The following is a 27778-nucleotide window of genomic DNA, read 5'->3' on the forward strand; positions in this document are numbered from 1 at the left end:
TACAAGCACAGAATTCCTGCCCACTTATATTTGAGATGCAGAAGTGTTTCAACAGAAAATTATTCACTTTCTAAAACAGATGGAAATGAGGAGAGGTTAAATTAATATTTCACCATTCTTTCAGCTGTTTTGTTTCTTTCTTGCCTATATGTTCTTTTAAAAATAATTTTAATTTTTAAAGATATAAAGCTGTATGCTTTGGAACTAAGCAAATAAATCAAAAGAAAGTTTAAAAACAGTCTTTAAAATAGCATTTTCATTTTGGTTTCTCTCTATTTTATGTGAGCTATATGGAAAACAGATGGAAGCATTATTAATTTTTTCCCCCAATGAGTTTTAGTGCAGCATATTTGTATGTGTTATCTGAAACATATGAATACTTAGTATTGCTGCTGTTAAATTCGTAATGAGTTGTAGGGATTGTGAAATTCCCTGACTGGCTCTCATGCAAGTAGTTCATTTGCAGTGCTTAGATGTGTTAAGATTAAGCAGGGGGAATATGGCAAGCACTATCCCTGACCCTAGATGAAAAATTTAAATTTCTAGCTTTATGAGTTTGCCCCAACTCTCGTGTTTGGTGAAAATCAGATAAATACTGTGTAACCGCGCAAAAAATATTGCAGTAAAACCTGGTCCTAACTATAAAAGATTGCATGGATTTCATATCTTATATTGAAAATTTTCTAGTAAGTACAAAGGTGTGGAGATCTTGGGGCAAATTCTATGCATTAGATGGAAGTCTTTGCTTGTATATAACAATACTTAATGGGCACAGGCATGTTAGGTGTTGGAATACCCAGGTCAACTTGTATTTGTTTAAATAGCAGTGGTGGGTACATGGAAACATTGGTTTTGGACTTCAGCCACATCTTCACAACTGGCTTGCTATAACATTCGGGTATTTTCAAGTGGGACAAAATGTTGTGAAATGTCTCTGGTTAAATTTTAATTTTTACTTTAATTGTAGTAAAACTTATTTTAATGTACCATGTTGTGTCTGTGTAGATATTAATACTTCAAATAAATTAAACTAAATATGTAAGATGTAGTGTAATATACTGTAATCTGTAATATTTGTCTTTTTAAGAAGTATTAATTTTTTAAGTTCTGTAATTTTTATCCAAAAATGTTAAGGCCTTATAAGCAAGATCCTGCACATCTGTGTATTCTGGCAGTTTGCATCTCTGCATTGGAAAACTCAATCCCTGCAAAAATTAAAGCACATATTTGTGATCATATAATTGATCATAATGAAACTACTTATATAAGTGATGTTACACACATAGTTAATAGTCCTTATATTCCTTAGAAATTTGCAAGGACAGATGGAGTGCTGCATCTGCTTTAGTACGAAAGCAAGATAGTGTTCTTAATATGTACAGAAATTAGGCATGGGATACAGCAATATTTACTCATACAGAGACATGAAATGAAAGTAATAGAAAATGCAAGCTAAAATAGAATTGCTGCAGGTCAAACCCCTTATCTTTGAATTGGTGTTATCATTATACAGATGACATGTTTCAGAACCATTTTCATCATATGAAAAAAGTTGTTACCTATATTATTACTAAGTTTCTTATCTTCCATAATTTATTTGAAAAATCATTGGTTGCACAATGTGCAGTTCTGTACTCAGGTTTGTCTGTTGTTTATAACAGCAGATGATTTCATGGAGAATCAGGCCCAGAATATATTACTCCAATTCATTTATACATGAGTGTTTATGTTTCTCTAGAATAGTTATATGTGTTCTGGTCTTTATCTATGTGGTATTATCATTCTTTACAAAACAAAAACAAAACAAAACAAAACAAAATTTAAAATGGATCTATCTGCTCTGATTTTATTGATTTTTTTTTTTGAATTATTTCATAAGATGCCATAGCCAGATCAAATATTGTAATACTAGGCTTTTATAAGTTGTAGAATAAATTTAACTATAAATTAGCTATAAAATAGCTGAATTAAAATTACAAGTATGTTTATGAAGTGGTATATAGTAAATAGCCCTTTATGAACTGTGATTACTCTGATCAATACTAGCGCATGATTAAGACGACATTCAAAGACTTTTATAAGAGTCTTTGTTTGTTAGTGATTACAACTGTATTCCCAATAATAGCTGAATTTATAATTTGTATGTGTGAAAGGGCCATTCTGTAGATAACAGCGTAAACATTCCTTTTATAGAGCTGATGAACTGCAGTTGTATTACAGTGACATTATCAATAGGACAACTATTTTTTTGCTTTAGTAAAATACTTGAGATGAGAAATATACCTCTTATCTGCATGCTGATATCTATATTTCTCTGCTGGGAACTAATTTAAACACTTCATGAGAGATTGACATTTTCAGTGCCTTAAACATCCTTAAAAGCTGCTTTGTTCATTGCAAGCCATATTTAGGATGACCTCATAATAATGTAGCATACCTCAAGTGTCATGCCTGTCTTTACTATGCACATTGGAGCTATGTTCATCTATACTAGACAACTGCACTTCAAGGAAAGATCTTTTTTTTCCTTGATAGGCAATTAGCAGTAATTAGGAAGATTCACTTCAGTAAGATGTCAACATGAGATTGTTTTAAAGTTGAATGTCAGTGGCTTTAAAAGAGGGGTTTTTTTCCCTGACACATAGGTATGGCATGTGAAACATGAAATGTTAATTTAACTTTTCTGCTTATTATTCATGCACAATATTATTTTGTCATTCAGATACTACACTGACAGAGTGCAAAGGGTGTTAAAATAGTGCTGCTAGAATAAAAAGAGGATTAATCTACCATTGGCCAATTAGCCAAAGGGTACTTAATGGTCTCTAAAGGCTACTGAAGTCTAACAACTAGCTAAAGCACTGGCAAAAAGTCCTCTATATTACCTTCATTTACTTGACATTTTGTGGAACAGAGTCAGCTGCTGATCACTACATTTGGCTGGAAAAAAAATTATAACAGAGTAATACAGTAAATTTTACTAAAATTTCAGAAGAATAAATAACAAATAACTTTTACATTTTAGAACTTTTCCTTGCTTTTGTTGGTGTTTGTTTCAACTTAGGGGTAGGATATTAAGTCACCAAAGACTTCTATTTCATATTTTGTCTTCATGACTGGAATACTAAGTAATCAATCACTTACAGCACTTGCATGAAAAAAACTTTCACTGAGGATTTTGAGTTATTTGCCTTTTGTCTGTATGATCACATTAAATATGCAGCACAATTGGCTTTTTAGTCTGGTAAATATCTTTTCATATTTTCAGGTAGCTACATACCACCTTTATTAATTTTAGCTTTTTTTTCTGTGACCCATCAGGCACAGGTAAGTTTTGATTCAAGAGAACAAAGCAGGGTCAAGATTAGTGGGACTGACTCAACAAATTTTGCCTTGGATATTGTAAATAGGTTTATCATTATGTTATAAACAAATAACATTTAATAGAGTGTGTAAAATCATAAATACCTGACTCTGTGCCTGCAAATACATTTTGAAAAGTTCTTTCATGGTTTATGTGTGCAACAAGTACTGCTTATCTTGTATATTTTTCATGATCAAGCTAAAGCAGTGAGAAAATAGCGTTCTATTTAAAACCTTTAGATGAGCAGTGTTAGATTTTAAAATAAGACTTGATACAAGAGCTATGCATATAGCAAATGTATTTTATTACCTATTGTAGCAAGGTTTCATAGAGAAAAGAAAAAGAAATATGTTGACTTCAGGTTTCTTACAGACTTCTCTATGTACATTGTAATGTTTTTGTCTGCCAGGATTTTAGGATGGGAAACTTCATAGCAAATACGATTTTTACACATCTGAGGAAATTTAGATTGGTTACAGCTGGATTACAACATGAGTAGTAAAATAAGGCTATGCCATTGCTTAAAAAGGGTTTCAAGAATACCTGATTTACATCCTATTTTATAATTTTGCCTAGAAATACATTCTATATAATATACCCTGCAAATATAAACCTATGGGGTCATGTACAGCATGTGGCAGTGCAATAGCAGCCACCACCAACGGAAATGCCATTTTCATACATGCCAGTTGCAGTAGGAGGGTGACTCTGCTGTAAACTCAGCTAGAAGCTCCTCACAGGGTTGTTGTGATGCCAAGGAGCAATAGACCATTCCAGGAGCTTCTTACCAATCCATTGGGCCTTCCATATAGCTGTCTTTCTGAGCAGAGGGCTTGTGGTAAAAAGTCTTGCTGAGTCACCGGAAGTTTTATATTGAGTATATAGAAACTGAGATTTCATCACTTATCCCTTTGTGTACAGCAGAACAGAGTGTCATGGGCATACCAGGAGCAAGGAGATTAAGATAGATGGATGTTAAAATACTGAATCTATAAACATCTGTTAAGCCAAAACACTCTGGAGGACGTGCAGCAGACAAACGCCGCTACATCGTGGAGGAACAGCAGTAGCCTGCCTTTACCAACATCTGGTCTAGCTGGTGTTTAAGATTCTACCTTTCATCCTGGTGACCTCTTCCCCTGGAGTAAATCCTTTTTACTCTGTCACTCAGGATTTGTGCGCATGGTAGCACAGACACAAAAAACCCCCTGTGTCTAAAAAAGAAAAAAGAACAAAAGACTTGACCTAAAACAGCGAGTGGTGAGGGACAGCAGGGCAATGAACTTGCTTCTTAAGTAAGTAAATGCAAGGAATATCTTTTAGGCATAAATACCTGTTTTTCACATCCTGTGTAGGTTTATGTAGAATTTTCACATACCCTTTCAAGATATTGCAAGTAGAAGAATAATGCAATAGAATTATCAACCCAGTAACACGATTTACATTGTCTCCAGAGCTGTTAAGAGACAACCTTCTTGATATCTCTGATTGCAATTGCATGTCTGTCTTAGTCTGCTTTTGCAAGTTGGAGGGTGTTTGTCTTGTACATCATGGACTACTTACACTTCACCCCCGTAGTTCTGATGCTGTTTCTGAATTTATGTACATTCATATTTTAAATAATTTTTTCTACTTCCTCACTTAAGTAAATTCTATAACCAACGTAGCAGTGTCCTCTTTGGCACCTGTCCCATGAAAGCCTTTCCTTTTTCAATATATTTACTGTCATTTAGGGGAATGTGACCACTGCAATTATGGCATCTTAGACCAGATGCATTTTGGCGGCAGCAGTAGCCTAAGAAACTCCTGAGAGTCATTAGCTATCTTGGGCAGATATGGGGGCATTTCTAATTTTAATCAGATATTGATCTAGCTATGTTTTTGGGGTTTTTTTTTGCTTTTCTTTTTATGAATAATTTATTATAGAGACACTGAATCATGAAATTCTGCATGTAGAAATATTGGCTATACTGGACAAATTAACCTAATCCTTATATCTTTCTATACTATTTCTTTCTTTACTGTTTTTCACTACTTATCTTTCACTACTGTTTTTGCTTATTAAAGTAGCCTTCATTTTGTCTTGTACTCAGATTGTATTAATTGTGAGAATAATATATCAGATTAAGGAATAGCCACTTAGAAAATACATTAACACTATTTATCTCTTGTTCAATAATGACAGCAAGTGCAGAAAAGAATGGAAATATTAACCTCTTTACTAAGAACAGTACTTATCTCAGATAAATATCTAAACTGCCCATTGGCTTTAATAAATGCTCTTAGGTGTGAAACACTGTTAAGAGTTTTAACTTTAAATACAGGATGCATTTTCTTGTATCCATGATATTTTTTTAAGCTAATGCAAAATCTACAGACATTCTCATGTCATTCATAATGGGAATAAACATGACCATAAGTAGTTTTTCTTTTATTTGGATATATGTGTGATCTTCAGATGATCGGTATGGAAGTGTGTGTGTATAGAAACACGTATATATTAAAAGTTTTTTCTAATATCATCAAACAGTATAAAATCTACTTTTGAATTAAATAATAAAATGCTTGGAAATGGAACACTATCTTTAACCTTCTCACCCATGTTTTTTTGTGTGCCAGCATATAATCGGGCACACATTTAGTCATTTCAAGCTGTAGTATCTTCTCCAGTTTCTTATCAGGATTCTTCACAAAGGAGGGTTTTTTTGCCCTTGAGAGATTTCAATACCATTTTGTATAATTGTTCCGAATGTTAAACTAGCATATTACAGTCGTATTTGAAATAATAAGATAGTAGTGTAGTTACCCTCTTAAGGAGCAGAGAGTTGTTAGGCCATTGGTGGCTTTTGGCTGACTACAGATTTGTGGAAGTTAACCGCTAGCATGAAGATTATTTCAGTTCCCCTTTTTCTAGATCAACATTCAATATGATTTAAATTAAAACAAATATTTTATTTAAAAGATTACCTCTATAAGGAGTACTGTGAAATATATTGTTACGAAGATTGAGTAAGTCAGTTGTCAATCAAGTGCAACAATCTGAGAGTTTGTTTGCATGTTATTTATTTGAACTAAATCCCTAACAAGCCTCGTCTGCTAATTGGACTTAGCATTTATGTTGCTAAATGAGAAGCATTTTGGCTGCAGTATAGGGTGGTAAGACCTACCCAGTGGAATAAACAACTAACATCTGTTATCCTGTCCTGCTCCAGCTTGGCTTTTACCACTTAAGTACCTCAGCCCTAGAGTCAAGGTTATGGAATATGTGGTTCTCTGGCTATGGTGCATATATGTGAAAGGGAAGAAATAACACAACATGAGTAAAGAACTAGCCAATCAGAAGATATTTAGTGCAGCTGGTCCACTTTGCTTTAACCTCTACAAGCCCTACAAATATCAAAACAAAAGCCAAGAGAAGGGTGCATGTTTTATAGCAGTTGTCAACACAGCAATTCAAGTGAGCTTACAGTGGTCACCATTAAAACAGATTTGACATTTAACCACCTTCAATACGCATTGGTGTCTGAGACATCTTGGTATTTCTTCATGCTCTGTGTAGAAATAATTGCTGAATCCCAGAGAGGCTCTAGGTAAACAGGTTTCAACAGTAACTACTGTTACAGTTTTGTATGATAATTTTTGCCTGTCATGGTAAAAGTAGCAATGTGTACAGTCAAAATTGATTTAGCTTGCCTTTTAAAACAATTGCTTGTTTTTAATGTTAGTTGACTTCTCTTCCCTGCCAGATTTGATCTTTGTATGGACTAGAGAATTCAACCAACAACTATGCAATATAATTACAGATAATATATACTGTTTCATTCCTCTTGAATTCTGAACCAGAGAAGCATCTCATATCATAAAGCAGAAATATTTTTAGGATGCAATTGTAATTGTTTCTTCTGTTTGTAAAACAGGTGTTGACCTCCAACCTGGCCAAGTGGCAACAGGAGAAGGAAGATTTACAAGGAAAATTGAAGTTGAGAGAACATCTGTCTCAAACTGCTGGCAAGAGTGAAGCCACACCAGTTCCTTCAAAGAACATTGATTTAGAGATGAAACAGCTGCAGTGCAAACTAAAGGTGACAGAACAGATTATCTAGGGCTGAGGATAATTCGTATGAACAGTATTTCATAGCTGGGTCAAGCAGATATACGTACACTCACATATGCATATGCATATGCATATCATTTATATATTTTAGCCAATGATTAGCAACTTAGATGTTAGATAACCTTTGATGTTAAGTAGAAATATAATCATAAGCAGGAGAATTAAAAGTTACAGTTAAAACAACTTTTGCAGATCAAATAGGCCAGACAGGGAGGCTTGCTGGGTTTTCACCCAATGATTAAATGCTTCTTGTTGAAAAGTGCTGTGGAATTACTTTAATGAGAACTGTGTTGATTCCTTGCTTCCTTTAAGAAGGAGGTAAGCAATAGCTATCTGTGAAAGGGGAGCATAGAATTTGGGCTGATGGGGCAGCTCATGTAATGTAACAGTGTTATGTTACCTATATGTCACTACTATTCTTGTCTTCAAAGAGACATAATTCTTTTTGTATTTGTATTTTTGTAGATTAGCTGGTGGGAAAATACTAACTTGTTGATGATTTCATTTTTCAGTCTCCAGTGATTCTGTTATATGTGGATGATGTAGATGCTGGACTGTGTTGACCTGAGAGCTTTCTCAGCAGGTGGCCTGGCATGAACATATTAATTCTTCCTCTCTTCTCACTGGAGGAAATATATGTGCAACAGAATGTCTTAAAGTTGTTTTTTTCCATCATTTTGTGTTTAATATTTGAGGAAAGAGAAAAGGTCAAAATGGTACAGCTTCTTGCTGCTAGAAGAAATGGCACACTAATAAGCCGGCTGCCAAAGGATCAACTGGAAGAAAAGGCCATACTACATGAGTGAGATAGCTGGCTCTGGCTCTGAGTACTGGCTTAGCTGTGCTAGCGCACGAGATGTGGGTATTGCTCAGACCTCTTAGCTGTTGATGGTAATCATGGTATTACAGATCTTGGCTGTAGCACACTGGATGCGTAACATCTAAATTCAGGGATTAGTCAAGGCGGGTCACACTGATAAAGAGGGAGTAGCCATGAAAAGGCACATAATTTGATCTACTTTAATTATGAGAAAGAGATCCTGAAACCATACATGCTGACTTCTTGATTGTTGATTTTAGATTTGGGTTTCACTAATCTGCTTCTGTTACTGGTGAGCCGTAATTTCTGTTAATTAGGGTTGTTCCTTTTAGATGAGTGTCCTCATTATCCAGAAACCTAGTAGTCAATTGTTCTATGAAAGTACGAAAAATAAAAAATGAGGATTTTTTTTTTTTGTAAAATACACTTAAGAGTAACACTTATGCTAGGAGCTTACTTTATTTGTCTGTCAGATGTGAACTGCAAAATATATTGCTGAAAAATCAAAGGGTTTTTTGTTTTTGCAGCAGAGGAAACATTTAGCAAGCATATATAAATCTGATGTTAAAAATACTAAAATGACTTTTAATTCCTTCTTAAAGATTTATTGCATTTTTAATGTAAAAAATAAACCATGTATGCAAAACTACATTTAGAATAAAATAGTCTGTCACCCCAAATCCAGACTAGTAGAGTAAATTCACTGGTTGCTGAATTGGATGAGAGTTTTGACTATAAGGGCCTCAAAAGCTACTTAAATCAAGTTAGTGAAATTCTTAGCCTTTTTTTGACCTAATAATTTTTCAAAAATTGAAGTCCTGCAAGTTATTTTTAGCAGAAGAAATTGGCAAAGGTTGTCAACTATTGTTCCAGGCTATCTAACATACTTAAAAAGGAGATACAAAGTTATTTTCCCAAATGTCTGAATGTGGAAGCAGCAAAAGCTTTCCTTATAGCTCAAAATCTCAAAGTACCTGGTTTTGTTAGTTCATTTTTTTTCTCAGAGCTGTCTTTGCAGTGTTTGTTTATGTTGTATATAATGACTCCTTGTATCTTTGCCAATAGGAAAAAATGTGTTAGGTGTGGGTAGTGAGTTTGGAAGCAAAATACCATAAGCATATGTCTTTGCTTCTGAGCATGTGCAGAGGCCCACCTAAGTATTCAAGTTCGTATCTGGTATGTAAACCATGTAACTGGGTGCTGTGCTTCATGCTAATGAAGCTCAAGCTCAACAAACAGGTCTCAGGAAACTCAGGAATATTCTGCTAGCATACATCTTTTTAACAATTTTCTGGTTATACCTCACATTATAATAATAGTAAATAGACTAGACAGGTTATTAAGAACAGTATTTTACATCTAACTATGCACACAAAAATATATACTCCCCTTGAGGTGCACAGAGTTATGTACAATACTCCTATTAATGTTAATAGGCGTTACAAGTCTGCACTGAGCAGAGAAATTCTCCTGAAGTATCTTTGTTTACAGCATGTCTGATCTATTTGCTTATGGTTTATACATAATGAGTAAAAAGCTTTAGTACAGTGGCTGAACCTGAATGCATATATGCACGCATATATGTTGTGTGTACTCTTAACACATATGTATCTTTTGGCAACACCTTCTAGAGTTCTGAAATCTCTATATGCGATATGTCTGAGCTGCCATTTTCAGCAATGGCATTCAATGCATATGCTCAGATTGCTAAAATGGCTACTTAGTTGAATTTCATATTTTTATTTCTGTAGAGTGATTCAGTTGTTCTGTATTTAAATCTTGGGTAGATTATCTGTATGTTTGCGTGGAGGTATTGAGGCTTTTTTTACTTCCTACTAAATAGAATGAGGAAAGGCCAACAACTTTATAATTCTCCTTTGCTGGAATTACACGTGCCTGAAAGCTAGAATTGTACCTTTTTGTTACTGAAAATGTAGGAGTTGTATTAGTATGGCCTTTGTCTTGTGCTTTGAGTTTCAAGGGACACAAAAACAACTGCTCCTGCAGATTGTCTTGTATTTCTAAATGCACAAGATTAAAGGGATTATTAGAAATTGTTGCTCTACAGATGTAGGCCCCTTGTGCTGTAGAACTATAGCATTTAAGGATGTAGTTCAAATGAAGATCCGATTTTATTTCTCTTCTTTTCTCTTACCTTTTCAGCTGACCATGCTATGCAAGAGAAAATGTGGTCCTGATAGGTGCACTGGGCTTGCAGGTGTCCTGGAGAACACCTATTAATCATACATTATTAAAGCAATGGAAAAGTACTGACTTTGATCATATTTTCCAGGGAATGTAGTTTTGCTTAAGTGTAGCTACAAAATAAGAATGTTCTTTCTGTCCCAATTAATGTTTAAGAACATTCACAAAATATGTGGAAGTTTACACAGCCCATTATTTCAAATAAATTTACTGTTGACTGACATAATATTGTCTACTTTATTCATATTTTAATATTTTTCAATATAGAATTCGAATAATGAAATCACTAAGCAATCGACCACCATTAAGTCACTAAAAAACGAAGTCCAGGAAAAAGAAGAACGGATTCGGGAACTACAAGCGAAGTATGTTCACTCTTCTATCCATTGTGTTTGGTGCCACCCAGTGGCAGCTGTATAATTGTTACAGTATTAACCATTCTTAAACAGATTTTTAAGAGAATGTTTTATTCTTTTTTCTACTGCAGTCTTGCAGTCTGTTACAGGTTTTTTTTAGAAACTGGAGCAGTACATGCTAAAATTGCATTTTGTTTAAACTGATAAGTGATTAGCTAGGTACAGTATCTGAATTGCAGTAAGAATATCCAGATCCTAGAGTAGACTATTTTATCCCTGATGTAAATCTAAATGAATTCCTCAGCACTGTTAAACACAGTCTTTCAAATACAGTAATTCTTTGCCTAGGGGCTAAGAGACATGTCAAGGTTCAGATGCTTAAACAAGATTAAATATCCAGTCTTATATTCATAAAAAGTTCAAAAGGACAGTTGTATTTGCTTCTATTTGAATTGATTAAGGTTTACTACTCATTTTGAAATTCACATGTATTGTTGTGAAGTATGCAACTGAGATTTTTATTCTACCTACTTTAACTGATATAATACTGTTCTTCAATTGTATTACTATATAAACATAACGTATTAGTGTATCTGTGAATTTCTTGCCTGTCCCAGAGTTTAACTCCTCTAACCATTCTAATTTTTTTTATTTGTAGAAAGAATGCAGTTTACTTATCTGAAATTAGTTCATTTCAGAAATAGAGAACTCTTAAAATTGTTAAATTGTGTACATTGCGTGTTTTCTGTTTCAAAATGAAACTGAATTTTTCCACCGTAAGACTTCTAAATTTAAAATAGTTACTGGTTATCATGCTTCCTTTGCAAAATAGATACTGTTTTTTCATAAACTTTAAGATATAATCACCAAAATAACATCAATAGTATGAATGTGAAATAGATGCAAGAAATTTTAAGATGCACTATTTTCCTGGTTTTTTTAATATGGTATTGACATGATATCAACAATGTTTTATTCCTGAACATATTACCATCATTCATTTTGCTTTCATTCAAAAAAAAAAATCCAGAAGTCTGAACAAATTCAGCTATCGTTCATGTTTGTATTTAAAATATTAATTTGAATCATAAGGGTGGAGGCATTGTATAAGGCATAATTTTCTCATTGAACAGAGATTACGTTGTAGTACATGAGAGTTTCTTTTTTTGAGAATTTTCTGAAAAATGCTGATGTTATTTCTAGGTTTTGCAGTTTTTAAGAATTATTATCTGACATATTATAGGGATACAGATTTTTCATGTATTTCTTTGTATTACTCAGTTGGATGAAAGAAGACTTCCTCCTTTCACTTCTTTTAAAAAATAATTTTGTACAAAATAGTGTTTGAATGATACCTGCTTCAGACATCAAAGACATTTAACTAATTAAATTTTGTGTTTTCAACAGTTTTTTTGCCGTTTTTTGATAATAGCTTAAGAAGAATTATTATGATTTCAGACCAGACAAATTAGAGCATAAACCACAGCAAAAAGCAAATCACAAATAAATTGCATATTTAGAAATAGGTCTGTTTAATAAGAGACTTGAAACTGGTTTTAATGGTTGAAAATAGGGTAAATTGCAAGAATTGCATCAGCTTTTATTTAAAAAAATATTCTAAAGCTACAGGAATGATAGTTTGTCTACTGCATTTATACTTTTTAGTTGTTTAAAATAGTTGCATATTAACAATATTTTCTGACAGTGACATGCAGTGTGACTTCTTCACTTCTAGGATTTCTCGATTGGAGAGGGACCTTAATATGAAAAGACATTTGATAGAAGACTTAAGGTCTCGTCTAAAAGCAAATCAAGAAAATGAGAAAACCTCTAATGAAACATTAGAAAGTCTTGAGAGAAAGGTACTTCTTTCTTGCTATTGATAGTTTTAGGAAAAGCAAAAGCTGGTAGATTTACAGAAGTTATTTCAACACACTATACATACTAAATCAATATATTGCTTTAAGCAAACAACGTACAGTTAATTTAAGGGTGTAATGCCCTCCACTATAATTTCTATGAAATCAGTATATGGTGATAACTTGGATGGATTCAGCATAATTTAATGTATATTCATAAGAGGTGTAATTAAATATTACAGTATTCAGAACACTGAGTTGCAAGGATATGCTGTAAGTAGTGAGATTTCGTTTTATGCACTGTAAGTTCATAAAATACAGTAGACCTGAAACAAGGGTGATTTTACATGACATAGGCTAATGAAGTCCATGCACCTCTCCTGGCTATAGCAGTTGAATGCTTTAATATGTTAATCTGTTGTCTACTGCAATGTTATGAATGATTCACAGTTCTTAGCTTAATGTAATTCTTTTGTCTGTGTAGGTAGAGCTTAATTTCTATAGCAAATTATTTTTTCCTGCAAAATTCTAGGATGATTTCACTGAAGCTGGGAGAACTGGTATATGTTTTGGCATCTTTCTATATTATCCAACCAATGTATTGCACTTTGGCCTTTAATTCCAGAAAAAGATTATGATATTTGGCTGTCTGTGAGATTATGCAGCGTATGACCCCAAAATAGAAATAAACAATTTACCAATTTGCTTTTGTTTTCCTAGCATGCAGGTGCTTGCTGAATACCACAGGCACTATCTCTGCTTGCAGTCATATAGCACTTCCAGCTCTTCAGAGAGCTACTCTTTTACCCTCCATGCCAAAGATAAGGTGTTATTAAGAAATCCGCAGCCAGAGAGTGAGAGCATAAGTAAGCGAGGGAGCTAAAGTATGAAATGAGAGGAATACCTGGTTTTAGTCTTAGATGAAAGATTTAGAATGGAACAATGTACTTTAATGCTGTTCTTTGAGTATTTTAAGTGCTGCATTTCTCAGATTCCCGAGAATCGAATTCCGTACGTTAATTTGATTATTCCATGTGGAAAATCAACTTGATAAATTTTACATTATCTTCAGCAGAAGATCAAAGAAATTCCCTGTTACTCAACATTGTCAGGAAAACTTTGTGATTAATACTGTCAGGAGAGCTGAATGATTTTCTAGGAGCACTGGTCTATTTCATTTTACCCAAAAATCAGTGTTTGCATTGTATGGCAAAATGATAATAATTATCTAAGAGGCTTTACAGACTATTAACTTGTAGACAGTTATCATTTTCTCAGCTGAGTTTTAATTAATGTTTTTACCTCTGATAGAAGAAATGAGCGGAAGTTGTGGTTTGCTCCCTTTTGCACACACTGTAACAGTAAAATATATATAAACAAACAGCTCTGCAAATGAAGAACTTCTTTACACTTAATACAAGTCAAGACTTTATGTAACAGGATTGTGTACAAACTGATCTCTACTGGATCAGCAGTAGAGATTTATTAAAGACTGTAATTTCAGAAAAAGGTACTTTAATCAAATTATTTATATAATACAGGTATGTTTATGCAATATAGGTAAGCTTAGTTTTGATTTGGTTTTAATTTTTAAGTTTTATATCTTAATAGTCAATTGCTCTTGGCCTTTCATTATTTCAGGTAAAGGCACTGGCTGAAGACTGTTCGAACAAAAAAACTTCCATTGACTCACTGAAACAAAGACTTAATGTTGCTACAAAAGAGAAGTCTCAGTATGAACAGATGTATCACAAGGCTAAAGACGAGTTGGAGAAAAAGGTATATTAGAGTTGTGATGGCTCCACTGTGGAACCTTGTCATACCTCACTTTCAAATGAAAAGTTGCAAGGTCATTAGCTTAGACTTTAAATAACGAAAGAGAAAGAAGAGCAGAATAATAGTAATGTGTTTCTCTGATTTAATTCAGTCACATCACTGAAATTTGGATGCTGAAACATGGATGTAATGACTGAAAATGAAATTACTTTTTCCATAAAATTACATTTATGTGTTGCAAGTGGAACGTTCTGTGATGTTAACCATTGTGTGGGAGGTTGGTTGGTTTGTTTGTTTGTTTGTGGTCTTACCATACCTGCCTATCAGCTTTTATCATATCACTGCTGTTTCTCTGCGGATGTATTTCAGGATGTCAAGCTTACCAATCTAGAGAGCAAAATGATTGAGACTGAATGTGCAATGACTAAACTTGAGACTATTGCATCTCAACAACTACATGGCTTGGCTAAACAGAGTGGGCGGGCTTTGGAAACCGTGCAGAAGCAGCTGCTGCTCACCAATGACAAAGTAGAAGAGTTCATGACATTTGTGAAGGTTTGAGTTTTGATTTTCTTTTGAGTGTTCACCTAAATAAAGGTATTCTTAAGTGAAAGTAAAATGTAAAAGATTAAATGAGGCTAACCTTTGGTGCATTCCCTGTTCTGGAACAATCTTTGAAGTTCCTTCATTGGCCTGGTGTTAGCTTTGAACTGGTCTAAACAGGGAGAAAGAGTCAGTGGCTCTAGGTCTTTCTCCTAGACTTCCATAGACTTCCATAATTTTTATTGGTCATTTTTTTTTATATGGCTGCCAGTGTACTTGATCCCAAGAAAAAGTGCTTAGCTGTATAGCAAATTTCTCTGCAGAAAAAAATTTCCCAACACACTTAAGAAAATAATTCATATCTGTTGATTAGTGTGAATTACCTCATTATCCACATACATTGCTTTTTATTGCAGAAATATTAAATAAGGAAGCCTCTATATTGCAAAATTGAAAGCAGTTTTAAAAGCAGTATGTAGAATATTCTTCTCTTATTTTGGTTAAATACTTAACAATCTGCTACAGCGCATCATGCAATAATACTGTCTGTGGTGTTATACAGATCGCTTCATCATACTACTTCACGGTGAAGTTCTGCAGAACGGATTAATCTGTGTTTTGTAACTTAATATTTGAAATATAAATATTATTTGTTTTTCTGAAATATCTGCTACGTAACTAAGAATTATAATGCCTAATGAGTATATATCTATCTCAAATTTAGCATATATCTACTATATACCTACTTTCAGACAAGGTTATATCTTACTAACCTATGAAACAGATCCACTTCTCTACTGCTCTTGGATTTCTGTAGAGGTGGGCTGCTTTCAGATATGTTTCAGCAAGTCTGATAGCATCCGAAGTAATGAGCAGTGGTATTTTGATGCACTGTAAAAAAGGCATATATAGTTATCTCTTCATGAATAACTTTCCACTGTGGATTGAAGTTTAGTAACTTAAGTGATTGTGCATTTTACCTTCTTTCTGTCATCATCAGATAACAAATCACTCTACAACCATCCCATGTTCAGTTCAGTTGCAAAAATTCACATCAACTTCATTATGAAAAAAGACTGAACAATGTTGAATGTACTTTAAAATCCTAAATTCAAAGAATTTGTAATCTAAAATATCTAAGGTGAAAATGAGGATTGAGTTTCATGAAAAAAATGTGCCTGTATTTTAAAAATGAGTTGTTTTATTTTTTAAGTTTGTGATTAAAATAAAGGCTATCTTCTGTTTGTTTTGTAACCCTTGGGAAGGTAGTATAAAACTGATCACTGTGCCCTGTGATTTAGAAGTATCTTGCCTATTCTTGAACAAACTGTTATTTTTCATGGGGGAAAATGTGCTTTCTTCTAATACAGAATGCTTCTTCTAAGAGGAAGAAATGAGTGTTCTTTCCACAGCTGCATGCTTATTTTTGGCAAAGTATGGGAAAGTCTGAATTAATCTAATGTATTTTCTATTTTTTTTTAATTAAATACTCCTGTATCATTGATGACAGAGAGACACAATTCAGTCTCCATTCAGGCTGCTATGAATTTTGGAATGACTTAATTGAGTAAACTGCAGTAGCAAAAAAGACAAAGGAGATAAACAAGTGTTCGTACTATCAATACTTTACATACTTCCATAATGAAAAGTTTTTCAAAAATTAGAAAATGAGAAAGTAAAAGATCTTCTGTTCTCAAAAGTAGCTGTAATGAGGGAAATCAACTATTAGCAACTATTATGATACTTCATTCGTTGTTGAATAAGATGACTGCTTCTGTTAGTTACCATGAATATTTATTAGCATTTACATGGTTGTACTGTATGTGAAAAGAATGTTAATATGTAGTTTCTCTATAAATAGTAATAATATTTAGCTAATAAAGCTAAATATGTAGTTTCTCCCCTGGATAAAAGAATATGCATGCATATTTCAAGTAACATTTTTGCTGACTACTATTCCTCTGCAGAAGGATTTTTTGAAAATAAAGATGCTGTCTGTAAGTCAAATATTGATGAACAGGGTACTCAGTAGAGTGCTTTGTTTAGTTAGGTACTAAATATTTATGGAAAAAAAGTTCTCTGAAATCAGATTTTATTCACAGTTACTGTAACAGATAACAGACACCGTTACTTGCCTTTAGAGTTACTGATAACTGAGAACCACAGGATCTTGAATCCATTTGGATCAATATACTAAGTTACAAAACCTGAGGGAGAGGTTTCTGGTAGGAGTTTGATATACACTACTGGATCAAATTAGAGGATATGATGAGTTACTGGATAAGCACATATTTGTAATGTACAATAAAGCATTGCATTGCTATGGGGAGCCCAGTTTGGGACACTCATGCAACTAACTAAAATTGCTAGATTGTAAAATCTAGTAATAGTTTCTAAAAATTGTGGAAGAAATAATTACAAACAAAAGTTGCTGTATCCACTATGTTGTAAGTCATTATTGGACTTATTTTTGTTGGAGTGTGGTATAGGGATCAGGTGTTATGTCCTAAATTACATTCAGTGAGAACCAACAGGGCACCTAAAGTAAGCTGATTCAGAGCGGCTTTTCTCGAAAGCTGTTATGAGGAAGTTCTAGGCTAGTAGAAAATATGAATAGAAATTGTGCACTGTAACAGTTTATTAAGTAATCAAAAAAACACAGTTCCATAATTAGAGGGTAGCTTCTTATAAATATCTATTTCAGTTTGATAGGAAAGAGAACACAATGTTTAGAAATAGAAAGGCAATATAAAGCAAGTGGAAAACGGATTATAGATAATAACCTCAAAATATCAGCAGCAATAGAGTATGGAGGATGGAGAAGAGGCTAAAAATATCAAGATGAAATTTGTGGGTAGCAAGGCCAAGAACAATAGTAAAGGGGCAGGATTTAAAAATGTGCTAGTATAAGATAGCTATTACAGGGTGGATACAACCCATTATTAGATAAAACAACTCTGTAACTGTGTAAAGGTAGAAGTCTTGTACGAATATTTCTGGTTCCTTCTCGAAGGAAGTAGGCTGATGTTTATGAAGGTGATGAAACATCCCCCATCTATTAGTAGCCAATGGAAGATTTCTAGAAAGGAGTAGTATTTTTAAACTGAGAACTCTTATAGTTTACAACTTTATAGGGCTGGGTAAGGAATTTTACTCTTGCTGATCCTCATTTTGAATAAGTATTCAAAATAAGTATATATATACTATAATACTGCCATGAGTATTAGAGTAGACTAAAAGAATGATAATATTGAGTTGATATTCAGAAAAGGCAATCAGGATAGGTATTTTTAGGTCAGTTAGTCTGACCTCATTTCTGACTAAAATAATGAAAATCTGATATGAAATTCAATTATTAAAGTATTAAAGCATAGGACTATAGTTATGCTTCTTAGAATGGCTTTATGGAAAATAAATTGCATTGAATAAACCTGATTTCTTTTCTGGAAGGCAGTACAAGTCAGTTGATAAAGGTTACTATTCATTTTAATATACTGTTTTTTAAAATGTCTGACCTAACACTGAGACGTTCAGATAAAAAATGTAGGCTATGCAATGTCAATAATATGTTGAATGCATTAAAAATGGCCTGTGCGGTTAATTACTGAAAAGTAATTAATGAAATCTAGGTGTTTCTAGAGTTCTGTAAAGATCAGAGATAAACTTGATTATTAAACGTTTTCACACAATTGTATATCAAATCCTGATAAAATTTGTCAATGGCGTTTATGAAGACTGGTAAATAATAATGAAAGTAAGGCTGTAAGTATAATTTAAGCTAGGCCCAATAAAACATTTTTATTACAGAAGAACACAAAGTACCTGTAAGAGGGACCAGGTGGCTCTGAGAGTGTTTTAGATGCCTTTTATAAAGCTACATGTTTTCATCCCATCCAGCTTCCATCAGCATCATAAATTCTCTTTGAACCATGCATCGAATTTCTATAGTGTACCATTGTTCAGTATTTTCTATAACATGTACTGCACTATTGGATCCTCAGGTGGATCTTGCCAGTTATGTGCAGCACAGCAACGAGAGCAAAATGTTCTTTGTTGTGTTTGTAGTATCTGTGACAACACATGCAGAAAATGACCATTGGATAAAGTTAAAAAAGTGCTATTAGACTACTTGACTGGATGTCTATCGAAAATAGGGTACAGCATACTAGTTTGCTGTGAAACTGTCCAAAATCCTGCCTAATTCTGCAGGAATTCTGTTCTTCTGCATTACTGTACTTTTTTTTTTTTTTCCCCCCAGCTCACCTGGAGTTTGACCGTATATAGCTGTTATGGACCCTTGTAAATTCAAGACTCAGTAGTGTTGTCTGTCCCATTCAACTTGTACATCAGCAAAACTCATTTTTATAAGTTAATCTGCAGTGATGACATCTGCCTGAGCATGAAAATATCAGAACTTTTCTAACCTTAAGGAAGATGTTTTGAAGTTTTTATAAGGCACCTATATTCAACTGCGGCTGTAATAAATAGGTAATGGTGGCTGAATGCTTCAAAGTCATCTGAGTGCATTTCTCACTTCCATAATGCCTCTGTGATTCGGGACTTGTGTGCCATCCGCAGAGGACGCCCACTGAAGCACAGTTCACATCTGGTCTGTTCTGGCATTGTTCTTGATAGGTCTCCAGTATAACCATCTGATAGAATTGACTGCCAAAATTAAGACCCATGGCAGTTTACTTGGCAAGCTTAGTGGATCTACTTGGGGATCTAACACTCACTCTCTTAAGATATCTGCCCTCATTTCTGCTATTCAGAGCAGGGCTCAAGCTAGGTGCATTTCCCCCTTGCTCTGTTGTTTGACATACAGCTACGTGCAGCCACACATGTCAGAGGCCTTATTCCACCTCTTCTTGGCCAAGTGATGTTCTGCTAGTCATTTGCCATTCCGTCAGCTTACCTCATATCCCAATATATGTCAGTCTCTCCCACCTTTCTGCAGTTTACCTTGAATCCTGGCATCAATTTTGGCATGGCACATTTTCTCACTGCTGTCTTGGGCTGTAGTTCAATATGCAGTTTAAGATAAGTTAACACTTCTGTTAAAAAATTCTACCTCTGAGTGACCTCACTGGTCAGTTCTGCCCCTATGAAACTTCGTCCCTCCTCCACTTATGAAATGTCATCATAAACATTATATGGGTTAATTGTGAGCTAGCTCATGAAAATGCAGTTAACCTTTTGAAAACCCAGAGCACCAGCTTTTGTGTACCACAGAGGGTCAGAGCAGGGACAGGTTTACATGGTTGCAGGCTAGAGATGCTGGGACTGCCCTTTAGTGGCAGTGCTAATTGAAAATGTCACATGAAACTTCTTCCTGTTATGAAGAGTAAGTCTAATTAACGATTCACCACTTTCATGTTAAAAATTCCTGTCATTTGGCAAATTCCTGTTATTTACCATCGATGTCTTTTTCTCTTGAACTGTTATGTTTTGGGAAAGATAGAGCATTGCCAGGAACATGTTCTTCTCAGAATGGCCATATGCAGATGACGTTCTATTTGCTCTTTTTCTCAAAAACAAACAAACAAACAAACAAACAAAACAGGAGATAATTAGTAGTTGGGTTGGGAGGCTCAAATATTTGGGAAATATTCTGTTGGTTTTTATCAGCTTCTTTCCAACAAGAGAGCAACACAAGTACGCAGCTGCTGCCTGTACCTCCAGCTACAAAGTCAGTTCTTTGGGTAGAAGTAAATCCTTGCAGGGGACTCTCAGAATTCTCCAGTTATGGTGAGACAGTAAGAAATATTATTCATAGGACATTTCCAATGGTGAATGTGTTCTCAAACCCTGTGGATTCAGTTTCCTTGGCAGTACTACTGCTCCAACTTCTTCCAGGCCCTGGGTGTGTAGAACATGCTTTTTATATGGGTACCCAGATCAGGTGCAGGATGCCATTTGAATGATCATTTGTTTCTTCATCTAAAAATGCTAAGCATAATAGGTAATTGTAAAATTTTGTAATTGGCAAAAATGGACTAACTTTTTATTGAAATAGAACTATAGTTTGCTGTGCAGATGAAAGTTGATTTATTTTGAAAAGTTTACACAATTTTATATAAATGGTGCCAATTTGGAAGTGTTGCTTGACCAAACAAGGTTTCTTCAGCAGGTCACTGGGACATTTTGCAAACAACAGCAGATAGTATCACTTATGTAAATCAGCACTGTCAGTTTTGATTTGAAAGTGGACACCTTTAATGTGACTTCAAGTTGCTAGAAAATGTTCCCCACTGGGAACACTTAAAAGCCAAAAGATAAGTATATTTCATTTATTACACTCCAAACTGTCAACACTTTACCTAGAAAAGTATACCCAGAGTGATTATTTTATATTGTATGGAGTAGATGATGAGTCTGCCAATCTGTGTTCAGTCAGAATCAGCATAATATTTGGTTACAGGGATGTGTAGAATCAGTATTCTTATCTGCAGAATACACACCTTTAAGAGAAGATGTCCTATATGCAAAGCAAAATTTGTGTAACTGAAAAAATTTCACCATTAACAACAATCAGGCATTTATTGCTTCTTTTTCACTATGCATGCTGCTTTAGGAAAAAAAGGAGAAACACAGCTTTTATTATGAAATACCAGCCTTTCTTGGTTCTGAGAAAAAATTGGTGATAAATTAAGCTAATCTCCATCAGGATTACTCTGCATCTGGGATTTAGGCAAATTGAATCAGAGGCCTGAATAGTGACAGTGAATATCTATTAGACTGTAAACAGAATAATAGGCCCAGTGAATTTTAATGAATGAAGTGAATGGCTGAACTCTTATAGTTTACAAGAGGCATGTGGTTAGTGATGCATACAGTATGCCGATAACAGCATATAATGTAGATGTCTTAATGGGTAAAATCTTGATTACTAAAAATGAAGAATAAAGAGAAAGATTTTGAGAAACTTTTCCTTACTCTTCTTTTTCTTTGCTTCTTAGGCTTAGAAGAATAGCACTACACTTTGGTTTTTGATTATGGTAGGTAAAGATGATAACAGATGTAGCTTAAAATATGTTGATTTTTTTTTTATATCCCCCTCTGTCTTAAAGAGTTTGGAGGAATTGATTTGAATTATTCAACCTGTGTAACCAAATTGCAAGGTATGTAGCTGCACATGTATGTCTCATGCAAAGTTTAGACGCATGTCTGACTCACACAGGTGATTTTGTTGATACTAGTGCTACTTTCATTTTTTTTACAGTGCCTGGGAACCATTCTCATAGACCGTGACTCTCTAATAGTAGATACTGTGTGAACAGACCCAACAAACTAGAGCTGAACAGGAAGCTATTTTCACTAACTTGCAAATAACTTCCTTTTCTGCCTCAGGAAAAAAAAAATCTTCTAAGTTTTTCAGAGAATGAGACTGCAACAGGCTCAGCTGGGAGCCGCTTGGAGACTCTGCAGTGCACTCCCTGGAAGGGTATAGATCCACCTGTGATTCCTTCAAATGGCTTGGAGAAACTACTTTTTAAAGCTGATATTCAGCCCCGTGTATAATCTGGAGATGATAGTTAGAAAGATGCTTAGTTTAAAGATAATAGCCAGTTTGGGGTCTAAAAGATAGAAACAATGTTGACTGGAAAAAGGGCTAACTGGAAGACTTGAGGGATGGACACATGAGTACAAAGTATATAGTAAAGGCTCTGGGCTTGAAGTGGTTGGAAATCTTTTTAGCAAAATGACAGGAAAAGTAGCAAAACTTGGAAAGGAGGAGAAAGGTCTCCAGTAATGATTTATTTAAGAGTTCACGTAGAAATAATTGTTCGATGTATGTTGATCAGATTACTAAGAAAGAAAGCTGAAGCAGAGAGAACAGAAAGCACCCATATACAGAGCCTTGTGAAGTCTCCACAGTAATTTAGAAAGGTGGGAGTTGAGGGGATTCCCCAGTGGACATGCCGAAAGAGCTACAGAGATGTGGGAAGAGCTTTAGGAGGGTGGAATCAGAAAAAACAAGAAGTGACAGTATTTTAAGAAAACACTGCTGATAAGATTTATGGAATTTTTTTAAGAGTGTAAGGAATGCCAGAGCTGACCTCTTAAATTAGGTTTCAAACACGTTTGTTTCAGCAGTGCAGTGATCTTACACAGGGCATCTGGTTTATAGTTTTTATGCATTGCGTGTGTTCTGCAGAAGGATAGCATAAGCTCAGACACTGAACTGAGTATCAGGAAGTCTTGGTGCTCTTCACATCTTGGTCACTGACCTGCAATGTGACCTTTGGAGTGTTGCTTCACCTTAGTATTTCTTGGTCTGCCCTGAATATTCTTTGTTTGCCATGTCCGGTATAACTATGCTGACTTTGTCTGCCCTAACTGTTCAGATAATAAACTCTCTGAGATCCCAGGCATCTCTTACTACAAATGCGTGAAGCTCTAGTCTCTGTCAGTGTCTCTTCTTTTTTTTCTCTGTGTAAATAACTTGATAACCTTATAATATATGATATTTTAAAGGAATTATGCTCGTTTTGCTAGCACCTGTGTAAATCAGAGGTAATTCTGTTGAAACGAAAGAATTTACAGCAGGGAAAAAATTAATGTAAATGAGGTAGGACTTAAATGCTGAAGTAAATAGGTCTTTAAATTATTATTATTGCCCATTTCACATAAATATAATTTTAGAAACCAATACATTTTGACAGAAATATTCTGCCTGTCATCCCACACTGATTATACATATTTCAACTCATTCTCTGCTATAAAGAAAACTATTATTTTTTCACTGTTGTAGGTCACAAAACATGGTCATTGTGTTGAAAATTTAGCAACAGTACAATGAAAACTATGGAGCGTTTGCTGGCACTTAAAAAAAAAGCATCATTCGGAAAACATTTGGGTCTACAACTGAAGGTTTTGACAGTCTGAAAGCTTAATGTACAGGAGAGATTTGATAACTATAAAGCTGTAATATTATATATGACCAAATGTCCCTCATATCAGTAAGTATCTGCTGTATTTTCCATAAATGAGGTGCTCAGCTGATGCAATAAGAGGGGCTTCATTCTACCTAAAGCCATGTTACAAAGAATGCTATGAAAAGGAACAGATTTTTAAGACAAGATTTCAGGCACAAATGAAAGTGTGATAGCTAAACAGTTATCAAGAGAGGATTAGAAAATAAAAAGAGAAAAAGCTGACCGGTAATACAAAAAACTCTAAATTGGAATCACAAAGGGAATTTTAAAACACATAAGTATACCCTTAAGAATATATTGTGTACTTCTCTACAAATACAAACTACATTGTAATTGGCCAGAATAAGTCCATTGCTGCATCTTTGTTTAAATATGATTTGTTTTGAAAACAATCTAAATTTAAAAACTGGCCGCCACTTAAGTAACTTTTCTATTAATTTGTAAATAAATTGAACTATCTTTTAGGACATAGAACAATGTATTCAATTTCCTTTTCTTATAAATGTCAAAAATAGGTTGAAATATTTTTAATATTCTTCCCTGTGGTTTTCTGCAGCTGGAGCTGGTTAAGAAAATGCAGTCAAAAGAACATTCTCAATTTTGTACTTGAAAATAAATGGTTATAAAGAAATCATTTGTTTTCAATGGTTTTGAATCGAGAAGGAATGGTATTTTGGTAAAGGATGTAGGATGAGATTGGTAGCAAAGGTATTTTGGAGAAATATAAAAAAACATAGTATTTAAACAGTTGCCAGCCAAGTGAGACTTTCTCCCCTCTGTTCTCCTAATGGCAAGCAGGAATAACACAAGCCAGCGTAGTTGTACAAATTCAAATCTTACCTGTGATGGGAATAAGATTATCAAATTTTATGCAACACAGTGTTTCATTTCTGTCATTGTACCTTAATACTCTTCTTTATTGCATTTTAACTGGTTTTGGGGTCTGCAGTTCTAAATGCCAGGAAGCTGAGTTCTGTGTTCAAATACTGAAATCCTGAGGCCCCTTATATACTGTGTGACTCAAGGGCTTTTTCAGGAAAGCCGAGGTGGGTTTAGTTTAGTAGCTGAGAAACAATACTGTGCAAATCTGTCTACACTTTTCCAGATGTTCTTACTATAATTCATTTTGGGATATTACTGAATTAACCTTTTCTAGTTCACAGTCTGTCATCCATAGCTCAGAGCCATGAAGAAGGGAGGGTTGGGCTAGGATGTTGGACTGCAAACTGGAGATAGCTTTTGCCACAAGGGTAAAAGAGGCTGGTAATATTTTAAATTACTTCAGTTAATTTTTCAGATCTTGTCTGTTAGATCCTTAGTTATGCTTATGTGTGTTCAGATTTGCTTGTGTTAATGGATGTGGAAAATCAGGTTGTAGATGCAACTGCAGTACCACATTATTTTGTATGTACATACTGCAATTTCTCAATCTTTATGTAAAATGGGATTCTTACAGGTCATCAGGTGAAACATTTCTTCCAGGCAATGTGTGCTTTCATCTTCCACTATCTCTGTGAAGTTGTGAGCACTATTCTCAGTGCCAATCAGCATAAGATTGTTTATTTTAAATCATACAAATCAATCTGATACCTAGCTTTACTGGATATATTTCTCCCTTTCAGCTCTTTACTGAATTAGCCTTTGAAACTTTGCAGCTCTGCTAGCTTTTAGATAATGTTATCACTTGGATATTCCCTTGAGTGTACCTTTTTGTTTTGTTTGGGTTTTAATGCATTCTACAGCTTGTTTGTTTACTTTGTTCTTAATGGAAAAGATAATAAAAGCCTATCTTAATTCCTCCAAATATGTACAAATAAATCTCCAAATATGTACAAATAAATCCAAGAGCTGAGCCACGTAGCTTGAACATATACGTTCATAAATTTTAGAACTAAAGCAGAAACTGTGACTCAAGACAGGTAAATAAGACCAACACACCCCACTATAAATGTGACCTGTGTGACATTGGTGAAATAATGTTACTATCACTTTAATATTTGGCAATAGCATTCTTGGTTGGTACTGAATACTGAAGTTGGTGGAAGAAGATATGACTGGTCTATATCTCCTCTACACCTTTACACTCCACTTTCAGGGCATCTGCTGGAGTCTCTGAAATCACATATGATCTCTGGGGCTCATAAGAATTAAGTTAACCTCCTGAGGCTGACTCATTCCCATGGGTCAAAACGCTACATGTTAGAGCCCTTGGCCAGACAAACCTATTGCAGTGGTCTGTCTTGTCTTTATTTCTTGTCTACACTCTTGTCCCTTTTCTGATCGAAAAAAAGTTATGCCTAGAAGGTGTATTTGTTCAAATGAAGGAGCTAGTTGATGTAACTTAAATAATATATATAAAAAATGAAATTACTATAGAAGAGTTTTTCTTTCCTCTGACATACCGCAGTCATGCTGTGAGATCAGTTTAAACATTATTACTGAAAGCATTTTGAAAGTCATTCTTAGAGAGGCAGTAAGGACCAAATAACTATACTTTCATTGAAAAAACTTGAATGCTTTTTTCAGCTGCTGAAACAGTGCATGACATCATCTCTTTCTGTCACTTTGTCCATTTATTCTGTTTTGTCTTGTTGATCATGAGCTATTTGGGGTGGTGATGCTCTCTCAACCTTTTACAGCGCTAGGATCTGCCCTAACATTAGGCCAGCAATAATTGTTTTACCACAAAAGTAGAGGTGTTCTTTAAACTCAGAGTTCAGTTCTGTGAAATTTAGATCTTGTTTTCCACAGGCAGCTGCAACATCTTCAATACTTTCATTCCTTTATGAAAGTAACCTTGTTTCAGAAAAGAGTTTCCATTTCATTTTTGGTGTAATGTTCTGGGTCACATCCTTACACCTTCCCAATCTACAAAACAAGTGAGTTTGTAAGAGCACATTACTTGTATCTAAAGACACTTTCATATTGAACTACACACAAAATACTATGTATAGAATTGTTTTGTGTATTATACTGTATTATACTATTATGCAGTTGTTGTTGGTTGACCCTCGCCAGCAGCTAAACACCACGTAGTTGCTTGCTCACTCCCTGCCCCCAGCGAGACTGGGGAGAGAATAGGAAGAGCAGAAGCAAGAAAACACATGCACTGAGGTAAGGATTGTTTAATAAGTGAAGGGAAGAGGGGAAAAAAACCCCAAGGGATGTAGACCAATGCCCAGCTGGTCTCTGAGCAGCGGCTACCTGCCAGACCAATTCCACATCCATCTCAGTTTTTATTGTTGAGCAAGACATTATATGGTATGAAATGTCCCTTTGGTCAATTCAGGTCATCTGTCCCAAGTGTGTCCCCTGCCTACTTCTTGTGCACCCCAGCCTACTTGCTGAAGGTCAAGGCCTTGACGCTGTGCAAGCATTGCTCTGCAATAGCTGGTGTGTTATCAACACTGTTTTAGGCAGAAGTCCAAAACACTGCACCACAGGAGCTGCTAGAAGACAATTAACTCTATCCCAGCCAGACCCAGCACAACATTATTACTATAGTACAAAGCACAGTAAAGCTTAAACTTTTCTGTAACTAATGTGAGCCATGGCTTCTGCCATGAGGTCTGCACCAGTGCAAGACTGAAGTCTAGCTATACATAGCTACAGTGCTAGCATCAGACTTTGGTCTGTCTTGGGGCCATTAAGTTTTATTATACTACAAACAATGACAATAGAGTGTGTAAATTAACAAGGTAGTTACGAGAATAATTTTAGGCATTGACTTGGTCATATGGCATTACTTGGGGCCATTGATCAATTTGTGTCAATTCCAGGATCAACTAGTATCAGAGCTTTT

At 34.8% G+C, this 27778-nt stretch overlaps 1 protein-coding gene across 1 annotated transcript in view; it reads left to right on the forward strand.

Moving 5' to 3' along the window:
* LOC104080305 (centlein-like) overlaps nucleotides 1–27778 on the forward strand; it is a 69430-nt gene that overhangs the window by 27664 nt on the left and 13988 nt on the right. Inside the window, exons 7-11 of the mRNA XM_009582653.1 lie at nucleotides 7282–7446; nucleotides 10771–10868; nucleotides 12595–12721; nucleotides 14360–14497; nucleotides 14864–15049. Of these exons, the coding sequence (XP_009580948.1) occupies nucleotides 7282–7446; nucleotides 10771–10868; nucleotides 12595–12721; nucleotides 14360–14497; nucleotides 14864–15049 (714 nt within the window). The remainder of the gene's footprint in view (nucleotides 1–7281; nucleotides 7447–10770; nucleotides 10869–12594; nucleotides 12722–14359; nucleotides 14498–14863; nucleotides 15050–27778) is intronic.

This window comes from Fulmarus glacialis, unplaced genomic scaffold, assembly GCF_000690835.1.
Source record: "Fulmarus glacialis isolate BGI_N327 unplaced genomic scaffold, ASM69083v1 scaffold47137, whole genome shotgun sequence".
NCBI lineage: Eukaryota > Metazoa > Chordata > Aves > Procellariiformes > Procellariidae > Fulmarus > Fulmarus glacialis.